General features: G+C 42.6%; 1 protein-coding gene across 1 annotated transcript in view; it reads left to right on the top strand.

The window, feature by feature from the left end:
* LOC139762009 (organic cation transporter protein-like) overlaps positions 1–17634 on the top strand; it is a 153480-nt gene that overhangs the window by 101166 nt on the left and 34680 nt on the right. The window contains exons 7-8 of the mRNA XM_071686791.1: positions 4103–4168; positions 15806–15999. Of these exons, the coding sequence (XP_071542892.1) occupies positions 4103–4168; positions 15806–15999 (260 nt within the window). The remainder of the gene's footprint in view (positions 1–4102; positions 4169–15805; positions 16000–17634) is intronic.

Raw genomic sequence — 17634 nt, 5'->3', positions numbered from 1 at the left:
ATTAGGTATGACATCTATACTAACTTAACCTAACTCCTTCAGTGTAAGGTGAGGTGATTAGGTATGACATCTTAGATAACCTAACTCCTTTTGTATAAGGTGAGATGACACTTTAACTAACTTAACCTAACTCCTTCAGTGTAAGGTGAGATGACACTTTAACTAACTTAAGCTAACTGTTTCAGTATAAGGTAAAATGTTCAAGTAAGGCAACTTAACCTCATTCACATAAGTCAGCTGATAACTTCTTCTCTCTAGTCACTTACACTTAAATGTAAAAAGTGAGAAAACTAATTTTGGAAACGAATCAAAGGTCACTTAGAAGATAGTCCAAAAGAAGTAATTATACAAAATATTTGCCTGACGAAAACTTCAGAACTGTTTAGTCTGATGTAATGATAACGTCAGACTGAAACTATGAGCTTCAGCTGAACAAGATGTGTGGTCTGAATATGTCCTATTGGTTCACTTGTTCAACCTGTCTGTACACAGTCGTCACAGCCAACAGGACCGACTTAATGCAATCATTACTCGTGTTTCAGACCATAGACGGGCCTGTCTGACTGGTCAGGTCATAAAGTGCTGGAAAGGATTATTGAAGACATGAAGGTGACCCACCTTGTGAGCATATTTTTTTTTTTTTTTTTTTTTTGCTTTGTCGCTGTCTCCCGCGTTTGCGAGGTAGCGCAAGGAAACAGACGAAAGAAATGGCCCAACCCACCCCCATACACATGTATATACATACGTCCACACACGCAAATATACATACCTACACAGCTTTCCATGGTTTACCCCAGACGCTTCACATGCCCTGATTCAATCCACTGACAGCACGTCAACCCCGGTATACCACATCGCTCCAATTCACTCTATTCCTTGCCCTCCTTTCACCCTCCTGCATGTTCAGGCCCCGATCACACAAAATCTTTTTCACTCCATCTTTCCACCTCCAATTCGGTCTCCCTCTTCTCCTCGTTCCCTCCACCTCCGACATATATATCCTCTTGGTCAATCTTTCCTCACTCATTCTCTCCATGTGCCCAAACCATTTCAAAACACTCTCTCAACCAAGCTCTTTTTATTTCCACACATCTCTCTTACCCTTACGTTACTTACTCGATCAAACCACCTCACACCACACATTGTCCTCAAACATCTCATTTCCAGCACATCCATCCTCCTGCGCACAACTCTATCCATAGCCCACGCCTCGCAACCATACAACATTGTTGGAACCACTATTCCTTCAAACATACCCATTTTTGCTTTCCGAGATAATGCTCTCGACTTCCACACATTCTTCAAGGCTCCCAGAATTTTCGCCCCCTCCCCCACCCTATGATCCACTTCCGCTTCCATGGTTCCATCCGCTGCCAGATCCACTCCCAGATATCTAAAACACTTCACTTCCTCCAGTTTTTCTCCATTCAAACTCACCTCCCAATTGACTTGACCCTCAGCCCTACTGTACCTAATAACCTTGCTCTTATTCACATTTACTCTTAACTTTCTTCTTCCACACACTTTACCAAACTCAGTCACCAGCTTCTGTAGTTTCTCACATGAATCAGCCACCAGCGCTGTATCATCAGCGAACAACAACTGACTCACTTCCCAAGCTCTCTCATCCCCAACAGAATTCATACTTGCCCCTCTTTCCAAAACTCTTGCATTTACCTCCCTAACAACCCCATCCATAAACAAATTAAACAACCATGGAGACATCACACACCCCTGCCGCAAACCTACATTCACTGAGAACCAGTCACTTTCCTCTCTTCCTACACGTACATATGCCTTACATCCTCGATAAAAACTTTTCACTGCTTCTAACAACTTGCCTCCCACACCATATATTCTTAATACCTTCCACAGAGCATCTCTATCAACTCTATCATATGCCTTCTCCAGATCCATAAATGCTACATACAAATCCATTTGCTTTTCTAAGTATTTCTCACATACATTCTTCAAAGCAAACACCTGATCCACACATCCTCTACCACTTCTGAAACCACACTGCTCTTCCCCAATCTGATGCTCTGCACATGCCTTCACCCTCTCAATCAATACCCTCCCATATAATTTACCAGGAATACTCAACAAACTTATACCTCTGTAATTTGAGCACTCACTCTTATCCCCTTTGCCTTTGTACAATGGCACTATGCACGCATTCCGCCAATCCTCAGGCACCTCACCATGAGTCATACATACATTAAATAACCTTACCAACCAGTCAACAATACAGTCACCCCCTTTTTTAATAAATTCCACTGCAATACCATCCAAACCTGCTGCCTTGCCGGCTTTCATCTTCCGCAAAGCTTTTACTACCTCTTCTCTGTTTACCAAATCATTTTCCCTAACCCTCTCACTTTGCACACCACCTCGACCAAAACACCCTATATCTGCCACTCTATCATCAAACACATTCAACAAACATATATATATATATATATATATATATATATATATATATATATATATATATATATATATATATATATATATATATATATATATATAAGTATGAAGTCTGTTGGGGATGAGAGAGCTTGGGAAGTGAGTCAGTTGTTGTTCGCTGATGATACAGCGCTGGTGGCGGATTCATGTGAGAAACTGCAGAAGCTGGTGACGGAGTTTGGTAAAGTGTGTGGAAGAAGAAAGTTAAGAGTAAATGTGAATAAGAGCAAGGTTATTAGGTACAGTAGGGTTGAGGGTCAAGTCAATTGGGAGGTGAGTTTGAATGGAGGAAAACTGGAGGAAGTGAAGTGTTTTAGATATCTGGGAGTGGATCTGTCAGCGGATGGAACCATGGAAGCGGAAGTGGATCATAGGGTGGGGGAGGGGGCGAAAATTTTGGGAGCCTTGAAAAATGTGTGGAAGTCGAGAACATTATCCCGGAAAGCAAAAATGGGTATGTTTGAAGGAATAGTAGTTCCAACAATGTTGTATGGTTGCGAGGCGTGGGCTATGGATAGAGTTGTGCGCAGGAGGATGGATGTGCTGGAAATGAGGTGTTTGAGGACAATGTGTGGTGTGAGGTGGTTTGATCGAGTAAGTAACGTAAGGGTAAGAGAGATGTGTGGAAATAAAAAGAGCGTGGTTGAGAGAGGAGAAGAGGGTGTTTTGAAATGGTTTGGGCACATGGAGAGAATGAGTGAGGAAAGATTGACCAAGAGGATATATGTGTCGGAGGTGGAGGGAACGAGGAGAAGAGGGAGACCAAATTGGAGGTGGAAAGATGGAGTGAAAAGGATTTTGTGTGATCGGGGCCTGAACATGCAGGAGGGTGAAAGGAGGGCAAGGAATAGAGTGAATTGGAGCGATGTGGTATACAGGGGTTGACGTGCTGTCAGTGGATTGAATCAAGGCATGTGAAGCGTCCGGGGTAAACCAAGGAAAGCTGTGTAGGTATGTATATTTGCGTGTGTGGACGTGTGTATGTACATGTGTATGGGGGGGGCTGGGCCATTTCTTTCGTCTGTTTCCTTGCGCTACCTCGCAAACGCGGGAGACAGCGACAAAGTATAAAAAAAAAAAAAAAAAATAAGTATAAAATATATATATATATATATATATATATATATATATATATATATATATATATATATATATATATATATATATATATATATATATTTATATTATCCTTGGGGATAGGGGAGAAAGAATACTTCCCACGTATTCCCTGCGTGTCGTAGAAGGTGACTAAAAGGGGAGGGAGCGGGGGGCTGGAAATCCTCCCCTCGTTTTTTTTTTTTTAATTTTCCAAAAGAAGGAACAGAGAAGGGGGCCAGGTGAGGATGTTCCCTCAGAGGCCCAGTCCTCTGTTCTTAACGCTACCTTGCTGATGCGGGAAATGGCGAATAGTTTAAAATATATATATATATATATATATATATATATATATATATATATATATATATATATATATATATATATATATATATATATATATATATATATATATATATATATATATAATGACCCACCATTATCATACAATATCCCATATATCCATCAATACCATACACTCCCCATTACAACTTTTTGATGTATATAAAATCATACTTTTAAGCACATTTATAACCTACAGAGACAGCAGAATAGACCGGTGCAGACGAGTGGTCTCCAGACAGTCTTCAATTTCATCAAAAGTATCGTACGTATATGGCTCATATTTCCACTGTTGATAAAATAGAATCAGTTATGAAGGGGCTAAACAGTAGACCTGAACATTAGAGAAGGATAGATATGTACTAGTTGGCATACAAAGGTAGTAAGAAGGACAAGGGAGTAAAGCAAGACGGTAGTGTGTTAGTTGTGAGGAAGAGGGTAAGAAGTAAGTCAGGAAGGACAGACCACAGGTGGCTGGGGCTGGAGCCCTGAGCCACAGTAAGGCCAGGAGTCAGTAGCTATGTGATCTCGGGCGTCTTTGGGAGTAGGGCAGAGGGAGGAGGTTGGGCGACAAGGGCGAGGGAAGGAGGGAGTAGGGTAGGGTAGTGGGAACACGTGAGGTGGGTGGGGCATGTGATCAGAGTTAGACCACAACAGTTGTAGGCCACAGCAGGATGGCTCAGGCAGGAGCTACAAATGAGGAAAATGAGAGAAAGATTAAAGTCATGACGGTAATGTTTTTGATCTGGCTCAGTCATGTGTACCTGAGTCATGATCTGGCCAAGTCATGTGTACCTGAGTCATGATCTGGCCAAGTCATGTGTACCTGAGTCATGATCTGGCTCAGTCATGTGTACCTGAGTCATGATCAGGCCAAGTCATGTGTACCTGAGTCATGATCTGGCTCAGTCATGTGTACCTGAGTCATGATCTGGCCAAGTCATGTGTACCTGAGTCATGATCTGGCTCAGTCATGTGTACCTGAGTCATGATCAGGGTCAGTCATGTGTACCTGAGTCATGATCTGGCTCAGTCATGTGTCCCTGAGTCATGATCAGGCTCAGTCATGGTACCTGAGTCATGATCAGGGTCAGTCATGTGTACCTGAGTCATGATCTGGCTCAGTCATGTGTCCCTGAGTCATGATCAGGCTCAGTCATGGTACCTGAGTCATGATCTGGCTCAGTCATGTGTACCTGAGTCATGATCAGGCTCAGTCATGGTACCTGAGTCATGATCAGGCTCAGTCATGTGTACCTGAGTCATGATCTACCGCAGTCATGTTTACCCAAGTCATGATTTGGCTCAGTCATGTGTCCCTGAGTCATGATCTGGCTCAGTCATGTGTACCTGAGTCATGATCTACCGCAGTCATGTTTACCCAAGTCATGATTTGGCTCAGCCATGTGTCCCTGAGTCATGAGTGTCCCTGAGTCATGATCTGACTCCGTCATGTGTACCTGAGTCATGATCTGGCTCCGTCATGTGTACCTGAGTCATGATCTGGCTCCGTCATGTGTACCTGAGTCATGATCTGGCTCCGTCATGTGTACCTGAGTCATGATCTGGCCCAGCCATGTGTCCCTGAGTCATGATCTGGCTCAGTCATGTGTCCCTGAGTCATGATCTGGCTCCGTCATGTGTACCTGAGTCATGATCTGGCTCCGTCATGTGTACCTGAGTCATGATCTACCGCAGTCATGTGTACCTGAGTCATGATCTGGCCCAGCCATGTGTCCCTGAGTCATGATCTGGCTCAGTCATGTGTCCCTGAGTCATGATCTGGCTCCGTCATGTGTACCTGAGTCATGATCTGGCTCCGTCATGTGTACCTGAGTCATGATCTGGCTCCGTCATGTGTACCTGAGTCATGATCTGGCTCCGTCATGTGTACCTGAGTCATGATCTGGCCCAGCCATGTGTCCCTGAGTCATGATCTGGCTCAGTCATGTGTCCCTGAGTCATGATCTGGCTCCGTCATGTGTACCTGAGTCATGATCTGGCTCCGTCATGTGTACCTGAGTCATGATCTGGCTCAGTCATGTGTACCTGAGTCATCAATATATCATCTCCCATAATGAACCACCATTACCACACACTTGTTATGACCAACTATCACCACCCACTCTTCCATAATGAACCACCATTACCACACACTTGTTATGACCAACTATCACCACCCACTCTTCCATAATGAACCACCATTACCACACACTCGTTATGACCAACCATCACCACACACTCTTCCATAATGAGCCACCATTATCACACACTCGTTATGACTTACCATCACCACCCACTCTTCCATAATGAACCACCATTACCACACACTTGTTATGACCAACCATCACCACCCACTCTTCCATAATGAACCACCATTACCACACACTCGTTATGACCAACCATTACCACCCGCTCTTCCATAATGAGCCACCATTATCACACACTCGTTATGACTTACCATCACCACACACTTCCATAATGAACCACCATTTCCACACTCTCCTATAATGAACCACCATTACCATACACTCCCATAATGAGCCATCATTTCCTACTCCTCCATAATGACCGACCATTACCACACACTCTTCCATAATGACCTACCATTACCACACGCTCCTATAGTGGCCCAGTATTACCACACACACACTCATAGTTACCTGCAATTATCACTAACTCCTATAATGACCTACCATTACCACACACTCTCCCATAATGAAACACCATTACGACACACTTTCATGATGAACCAGTATTATCATACATTCCCATATTGACTCACCATTACCAAACACCCCTATAATGACCCGCCATTACCATAAATGCATCCGTAATAACATACCATTAACATACACGTTCCCATAATGACTCACCATTACTTTAAACTTTTCCATAATGACCCACCATTAACATACACACTCCCATGCTGCCCCACAATTACCACACACTCTCCCATAATGTCCCATCATTGCCATACGCTCTTTCATACTAACCCAGCAGTACCACATACTCCCCCATAACGATCCACCATTATCATACACGCTCCCATATTGACCCACCAGTACTACACACTCCGGTAATAACCATCATTACTACACTGCCCCATGATGACCCACAATTACCACACATTCTCTCATAATGACACACAATTACCACACGTTTTCCCATAATGACCCATAATTACCACACATTCTCCCATAATGACACACAATTACCACACATTCTCCCATAATGACCCAACATTCACACACACTTAACGATCCACGATTACCATACGCTCACCATAATGACCGACCAATACCCACACTCTCACATAATGACCAACCTTTTCCACATTCTCTTTCATAATGACCAGCCATCACCGTACGATCTCCCATAATGATCCCCAGTTCCCACAAGCACTCTCAGAACGGCCCATCCCTACTACACAATCTCCCACAATGACTTATTATTGCCATGCAATTTCCCGTAATGATCCATCAATTCCACACACTCTCCTGTAATGACCCACAGTTACAACACACTCCCTCTTAGTGACTCCCATTATCACCCACTCTTCCATAATGGCCCCCATTATCTTACGTTATCCCACAATCATACATTGTCCCATAATGATCCATCAATACCAAACTCTCCATCATAGTTCACCAATACCACACACTCTTCCTTAAGGGTTCACCATTACCATACACTCTAATCAAGACCAACCAGTACCACACAATGTCCGTAATGAGTCACCATTACCACACTCTACCATAATGACTCACCATTGCCACATACTCTCCCTTAATAATTCACCATCACCACATACTCTTCCATAATGACCCGCCATTACCACATTGTCCTATGATGACCCACCATTACAACACACACTCCCATGATCATCCAACATTTCCACACACTCTTCCTTAATGCCCAGACGATCCCAAAATGATGCACCATTCCCAAATACCCCATTAATTATCAATCAAACCAAAGACTCTTCCATAATGACGTACCATTATCACACGATATCCCCTAATGAACTATCATCATCACAAACAATTCCCATAATGGCCCTTAACTACCACACACTCCCTCATGATGCCCACTATTACCACAAATTTTCCCATAATTGCCCACCATTACCAGGCGCTCTCCCATAATGGCCCACCATAACCAGGCGCTCTCCCATAATGGTCCACCATTACCAGACGCTCTCCCATAATGACCCACCATTACCAGACGCTCTCCTATAATGACCCACCATTACCAGACGCTCTCCTATAATGACCCACCATTACCAGACGCTCTCCTATAATGACCCACCATTACCAGATGCACTCCCATAATGACCCACCATTACCAGACGCTCTACCTTAATGACCCATTACCAGACGCTCTACCTTAATGACCCACCATTACCAGACGCTTTACCTTAATGACCCACCATTACCAGACGCCCTCCCATAATGACCCACCATTACTAGCGCTCTCTTATAATGATCAACCATTATCAGACGACCTCCCATAATGACCCACCATTACCAGATGCTCTCCCATAATGACCCACCATTACCAGACGCGCTCCTATAATGACCCACCATTACCAGACGCTCTACCTTAATGACCCATTACCAGACGCTCTACCTTAATGACCCAACATTACCAGACGGTCTACCTTAATGACCCACCTTTACCAGACGCTCTCCCATAATGACCCACCATTACCAGACGCTCTCCCATAATGACCCTCCATTACTAGCGCTCTCTTATAATGATCCACCATTATCAGACGCCCTCCCATAATGACCCAACATTACCAGACGCTCTCCCATAATGACCCACCTTTACCAGACGCTCTCCCATAATGACCCTCCATTACTAGCGCTCTCTTATAATGATCCACCATTATCAGACGCCCTCCCATAATGACCCACCATTACCAGACGCTCTTTTATAATGACTCACAATTACCAGACGCTCTCCCCTAATGACCCACCATTATCAGACGCCCTCCTATAATGGCCCACCATTACCAGACGCCCACCCATAATGACCCACCATTACCAGACGCTCTACCTTAATGACCCATTACCAGACGCTCTACCTTAATGACCCAACATTACCAGACGGTCTACCTTAATGACCCACCTTTACCAGACGCTCTCCCATAATGACCCACCATTACTAGCGCTCTCTTATAATGATCCACCATTATCAGACGCCCTCCCATAATGACCCACCATTACCAGACGCTCTTTTATAATGACTCACAATTACCAGACGCTCTCCCCTAATGACCCACCATTACCAGACGCCCACCCATAATGACCCACCATTACCAGACGCTCTCATATAATGACCCTACCATTATCAGACGCCCTCCCGTAATGACCCACCATCACCAGATGTTCTCCCCTAATGACCCACTATTACTAGACGCTCTTCTATAATGACCCACCATTACCAGACGCTCTCCTATAATAACCCACCATTATCAAAGGCCCTCCCATAATGACCCACCATTACCAGACGCTCTCCCCTAATGACCCACCATTACTAGACGCTCTCCTCTAATGGCCTACCATTACCAGACGCCCTCCCATAATGACCCACCATTACCAGACGCTCTCCTACAGTGACCCACCATTACCAGACGCTCTTCCATAATGACCTACCATTAATAGATGCTCTCCCATGATCAACCACCATTACCATGCTCTATCCCATAATGACCTACCATTACTAGATGCACTCCCATAATGACCACCATTACCAGACACTCTCCCATAATGACCCACCATTACCAGACGCTCTCCCCTAATGGCCCACCTTTACCAGACGCTCTTCCATAATGGCCCAACATCACCATACGCTCCCTCACAATGGCCCACCATTACCAGACGCTCTCCTATAATGACCAACCATTGCACATACTCTGATCCATTATTACCGCAAATTCTTCCAGATTCACCAAAAATCATCAAACGCTTTCCCATAATGATCCACCACCATGACACTCTCCAGTGATCATTCACCATTACAACATACTCTCTTATGATGATTCACCATTGCTATACGCTCCCATGATGATTTGCCATCACTACCCACTCTCCCATGATGACTCACAATGACTGCACACTCTCCCATGATGAGACACCATTACCACACACTCTCCCATGATGATTCACCATTACTACACACTCTTCCATAATGACTCAAAATCACTACACACTCTCCCATGACGATTCACCATTACCACACACTCTACCATGATGATTCACCATTACTACACACTCCCTTAATGATTCACAATTACTACACACAACCACGATGATTCACCATTACCACACATTCTTCCATGATGATTCACCATTCCTACACACTCTCCCATGATGATTCACCTTTACCACACACTCTCCATTATGACTCACCATTCCTACACACTCTCCCATGATGATTCACCTTTACCACACACTCTCCATATGACTCACCATTCCTACACACTCTCCCATGATGATTCACCACTGCCACACACTCTCACATGATGAACCACCATTACCACACGCTCTCCCATGATGATTCATCATTACCACGCACTCTCCCAAGATGATTCACCTTCACCAAACACTCTCCATAATGACTCACCATTACTACACATTCTCACATGATGATTCACCATTACTACACACAGTCATGATAATTCACCATTACCACACACTCTCTCATGATGATTCACCATTACTACATACTCTCCATGATGATTCATCTTTACTGAACGCCCTGCCATGATGATTCACCATTAATACACACTCCAATGATGATTTACCATTATCACACACTCTCCTACTTGATGATTCACTATTACTACACATTCTCCTTTAACGATTAACCATTACTATACACAGCCATGATGATTCACGATTACCACACACTTTTCCATGATGATTTCCCATTATACACACTATCCCATGATGATTCACCATTACCACACACTCTCCCATGATGATTTACCATTACCACACACTCTCCCAAGATGAATCACCATTACTACACACTCTTCCATGATGATTCACCATTATCACACACTCTCCCATGATGATTCACCATTGTCACACGATCTCACATGATGAACCACCATTACTTCACACTCTCCCACGATGATTCACCATTACCACACACTTTCCAATAATGATTCCCCTTCACCACATACTTTCAATAATGACTCACCATTACAACACACTCTCCTGTGATGATTCACCATTACTACACACTTTCCCATGATATTTCACCATTACCACACACTTTTCCATAATGACTCCCCATTACTACACACTTGCTCATGATGATTCATCATTACCACACATTCTCCTTCATGATGATTCACCATTACGACACACACTCCCAAGATAATTCATCATTACTGCACACTCATCCATAATGATTCACCTTGAATACACACTCTTCAATGATGATTCACCATTACTATACACTCTCCTACATGATGATTCACTATTACTACAAATTCTCCCTTAACGAATCACCATTACTACACACAGCCATGATGATTCACGATTACTACACAGTCTCCTATGATGATTCACCATAACTACACACTCTCCCATGATGACTCACATTTACTACACGCTCTTCCATGATGTTTCACCATTAATGCACACTCTCCCATCATGAATCACCATTACTACACACTCTCCCATGATGATTTACCATTACTATACACTTCCCATTATGATTCACCATTACCACACACTCCTCCAAGATGATTCACCATTACTACACACTCAATCATAATGATTCACCATTACTACACACTCTTACATGATGATTCACCATTACTACACACTCTTACATGATGATTCACCATTACCACACACTCTTACATGATGATTCACCATTACTACACACTCAATCATAATGATTCACCATTACTACACACTCTTACATGATGATTCACCATTACCACACACTCTCCCAGGATAAATCACCATTACTACACACTATTCTATGATGATTCACCTTTAGTACACACTCTCCCATGATGTTTCACCATTACCACACACTCTCCCATGATGATTCACCATTTCTACACACTCTGTAATGATGATTCACCTTTACCATACACTCTCCATAATGACTCACCATTACTGCACACTCTCCCATGATGATTCACCATTACTACACACTTTCCCATGATGATTCGCCATTACCACACTCTTCCAAGATGATTCACTATTACTGCACATTCTATCATAATGATTCACCATTACCATACACTCTTCCATGATGATTCACCATTACCACACACACTGCCCTTGATAAATCACATTACTACACACTCTTTCATGATATTCACCTTTTGTACACACTCTCCCAAGATGATTCACCATTACCACACACTCTCCATAATGATTCACCATTACTGCACACTCTCCCATGATGATTCACCATTACTAAAACTCTCCCACAATGATTCACCATTACTACACATTCTCCTATGATGATTCTCCATTACCACACAGTCTCCCATGATGATTCCCCATTATACACACTATCCCATGATGCTTCACCATTACTTCATAGTCTTCCATAATGATTCACCATTACTACACACTCTCCGATAATGACGCACAATTACCACATACTCTCGCAAAGTGACCCACGAATATTAAGCACCCTCCCATATTGACCCACTATTAGCATAAGCCTCCCACAGTGACCCACCATTAATATGAGTCTCCCATAATTATCCAACATTAACATAAGGCTCCCATGATGACACACCATTATCATAAGGCTCCCATGATGACACACCATTACCACACATTCTCCATAATACCCAACTTTAACACACTCTCCCTTAATGATTTACCAATACCACACACTTTCTTAATCATTCACCAGCACCACACTCTGTCCCATAATGGTCCAAAATCATAACACACTTTCCCATAAAGACCTACATTTATCACATACTCTCCCATAATTACCACATAATATCCCAAATGACTCATCATTACCACACGCACTCCATAATGACTCACCATTACCACACACTCTCCATAATGACTCGCCATTACCACACACTCTCCATAATGACTCACCATTACCACACACTCTCCATAATGACTCACCATTACCACACACTCTCCATAATGACTCACCATTACCACACTCTCTCCATAATGACTCACCATTACCACACTCTCACCATAATGACTCACCATTACCACACACTCTCCATAATGACTCGGCATTGTTATACACTCCAGTAATCACTTACAATTACCCTATATTAATAAAACCTATCATTACCACACGCTTCCTGACTCACCATTACCACACTCTCCCATAATGACCAACTACCATTAACAGTAACAACTTGTCGATCTCAAGCACATTCCTCGTCTTAACTTGACCTTACCAGCGTTTCTAAGGTTAACCTACCACACCTGTGTACATGTTCATCCACTGCATCATCGTAACCTAACCTACCACACCTGTGTATATGTTCATTCACTGTATCATCATAACCTAACATACCTGTGTATATGTTCATCCACTGTATCATCATAACCTAACACACCTGTGTATATGTTCATCCACTGTATCATCATAACCTAACACACCTGTGTATATGTTCATCTACTGTATCATCATAACCTAACACACCTGTGTATATGTTCATCCACTGTATCATCATAACCTAACACACCTGTGTATATGTTCATCCACTGTATCATCATAACCTAACACACCTGTGTATATGTTCATCCACTGTATCATCATAACCTAACACACCTGTGTATATGTTCATCCACTGTATCATCATAACCTAACACACCTGTGTATATGTTCATCCACTGTATCATCATAACCTAACACACCTGTGTATATGTTCATCCACTGTATCATCATAACCTAACACACCTGTGTATATGTTCATCCACTGTATCATCATAACCTAACACACCTGTGTATATGTTCATCCACTGTATCATCATACCCTAACACACCTGTGTATATGTTCATCCACTGTATCATCATAACCTAACACACCTGTGTATATGTTCATCCACTGTATCATCATAACCTAACCTCCCACACCTGTGTATATGTTCATCCACTGTATCATCATAACCTAACACACCTGTGTATATGTTCATCCACTGTATCATCGTAACCTAACCTCCCACACCTGTGTATATGTTCATCCACTGTATCATCATAACCTAACACACCTGTGTATATGTTCATCCACTGTATCATCATAACCTAACACACCTGTGTATATGTTCATCCACTGTATCATCATAACCTAACACACCTGTGTATATGTTCATCCACTGTATCATCATAACCTAACCTCCCACACCTGTGTATATGTTCATCCACTGTATCATCATAACCTAACACACCTGTGTATATGTTCATCCACTGTATCATCGTAACCTAACCTCCCACACCTGTGTATATGTTCATCCACTGTATCATCATAACCTAACACACCTGTGTATATGTTCATCCACTGTATCATCATAACCTAACCTAACCTAACACACCTGTGTATATGTTCATCCACTGTATCATCATAACCTAACACACCTGTGTATATGTTCATTCACTGTATCATCATAACCTAACACACCTGTGTATATGTTCATCCACTGTATCATCATAACCTAACACACCTGTGTATATGTTCATCCACTGTATCATCATAACCTAACCTAACCTAACACACCTGTGTATATGTTCATCCACTGTATCATCATAACCTAACCTAACCTAACACACCTGTGTATATGTTCATCCACTGTATCATCATAACCTAACACACCTGTGTATATGTTCATCCACTGTATCATCATAACCTAACCTAACACACCTGTGTATATGTTCATCCACTGTATCATCATAACCTAACACACCTGTGTATATGTTCATCCACTGTATCATCATAACCTAAGCTACCACAACTGTGTATATGTTCATCCACTGTATCATCATAACCTAACACACCTGTGTATATGTTCATCCACTGTATCATCATAGCCTAACACACCTGTGTATATGTTCATCCACTGTATCATCATAACCTAACACACCTGTGTATATGTTCATCCACTGTATCATCATAGCCTAACACACCTGTGTATATTTTCATCCACTGTATCATCATAACATAACCTAACACACCTGTGTATATGTTCATCCACTGTATCATCATAACCTAACACACCTGTGTATATGTTCATCCACTGTATCATCATAACCTAACACACCTGTGTATATGTTCATCCACTGTATCATCATAACATAACCTACCACACCTCTGTACATGTTCATCCACTGTATCATCGTAACTACTATCTATTCCATTCAAAACAGTTGTAATTACACATATCTCTAAAACCCTACCATAATCCATTCCTTCTTCAATAACACGCCTGCCATAAAACACCAACTTCTCTACAACACCCAACAATAAACCACTCTCTTTCGTCTCACCTTCAACCATCCTCCCCTTCATAACACACTATCATATACCATCCTGTGTCTCAAAATGACCCAACATAACCCACCCTCTCTTCCACAACAGGCCATTATAAGCCACTCTCTTCCATAACACCCCACCATAAATCACCTCTTCCACAACACTCTACCACAACCAATTTTCTTCTTCCGCTATAATCCAACGTGAGAGCCTCTCCCACTAACATATCCCCACCACCTCTTTCACACACCAATACATCATTCACCTGTTGTGGTAAATAGGGTCAGCTCCATCTCTGTCATGATGTATTACCAAAATGGTCTGTTCTTCCATGAAAGCCCCTCGCTCCATACCCACTACCCTTAGCATAACGAGTCTTGCTCACCACACGTTCTACCTCAGATGTCGTTGCTGAGGACCCGCAACATGCGTCGTCGGTGCCTCATCATGTTCTTCACGTGGTTCACGGTCAGCATGGTGTACTACGGCCTCGCCTTCAGCGGTGGCAACATCAACGCTTCAGCCTACGTCCTGGTGTTGCTCTCTGGAGCTGTCGAGATCCCCTCCTACCTACTTGTCTCCTGGACAATGAATAAGTGAGTCCTCTCTCTCTCTCTCTCTCTCTCTCTCTCTCTCTCTCTCTCTCTCTCTCTCTCTCTCTCTCTCTCTCTCTCTCTCTCTGTCCATTTCTATTTTAACAGAAAGCTATGAGAACTAAAAGCAAGATGAGGAAAAACTGAAACAGATGCAAAGACGGACGACAAAACCCATTTCACCTATGAAAATTTTGACGCGCAAAGAAAGACAATGATGATTAGATTTTTTTTTTTTCATGGAGTTTGGTCATCGCGGTGACCTATCACAAATCTTCAATATTTTTTATATATTTTGAAAGACAAGAAAACTCTTACTAGGAAAGATGGGATAAAATGTAAAGCTAAGCGATGTAACACTGACGTAGGGAAAAGGTTTCCTTGCAATTAAATGTTCAGAACACAGGAATCCAAAGACATAAATACTTCCAAAACTGGCTAGACAAAAGTTCCATCATTTCAGCTGTCTAGTGGAAGAAAAAACAAAACACGGCTTTAGGAATATATTCAGAGCATCAGAAGGTGCGATTACGTAGTAAGAAGCTTTTACTGTAGGGTTTACCTTCCGTTGTCCTGTTAGATTCCAAACAGTTTGCTTCACAAATGCACAGACGGAGTGAGGGCCGGGAGAGGTTCTTGTGGCTGTTCTATCCTCGCCTCATACACTTACAGATAGGAATGGATAAAGTTAAGCACAGACTACTTGGCCAGGGCGAAAAGGCCTTCTGGTGTCTGTATTCCCAAGAACCGATTTTTTCCTGCTCCTTGCAAGACGTAAGTCAAGCTTGTAACCCTAACATGTTTTTCCAGGTATTGATATCTCTTTGACTTTGTGATATTTCCCCTTCGCTACATAGCCATATCTAAGTCAAGTTGGTAGCCTCATAGAACGTCACACCTTAGTAAAGCTGGTGCCACCTCCTGATTATGGTTGTGGGTTATAAGTTCTAATCCCGAGACCATACAATGCCTGTGTTAGTAGTCCTGGATCCAACACCATACCCTTACCTGCATTACTAGTCCTGAACCCAAGACCATACCACTGCCTGCATTACTAGTCTAGGACCCAGTCATCTGGCATATATGGTTTTCTAATACATCTGGTTCTCTGGCATATTAGTTTCTTTAACATGCATTGTTCAGTGGCATTCATGGTTTTCTAGTATACATGGTTCCCCAACATACATGGCTCTCCAGCATACATGGTTCCCTAACATACATGTCTCTCTAGCATACACGGTTATCTGACAAACTTGGCTTTCGGGCATGCATGGTTCTCTAACATACGTTGTTCTCTAACATTCATGAACCGCTAACGCCTATGGCTCTTTAACGACCATGGCTCTCGAACGTGCATGGCTCTCTAACATACGTGGGTATCTAGCATACATCTTACTCTAACATACATGGCTCTAATATACAAGGCTCTCTAATATACGTGACTCTCTAATGTACATGGATCTCTAATGTACACGGCTCTCTAATGTACATGGATCTCTAATGTACACTTACCCACATATGATGTAATGTACCTTGCTTAAGGGGGAGGGATTTAGCATATGTGGCTCGCGGCAGTGGTAATTAAGGTATCCCACTAGAGAAAGGTGTGGGACGGGGGACGCTATAACCCACTGGGAA

Source organism: Panulirus ornatus, chromosome 42, assembly GCF_036320965.1.
Source record: "Panulirus ornatus isolate Po-2019 chromosome 42, ASM3632096v1, whole genome shotgun sequence".
In the NCBI taxonomy this organism is placed as follows: Eukaryota; Metazoa; Arthropoda; class Malacostraca; order Decapoda; family Palinuridae; genus Panulirus; species Panulirus ornatus.
The sequence above is the reverse complement of the archived record's forward strand: the minus strand, read 5'-3'. Positions and strand labels throughout refer to the sequence as shown.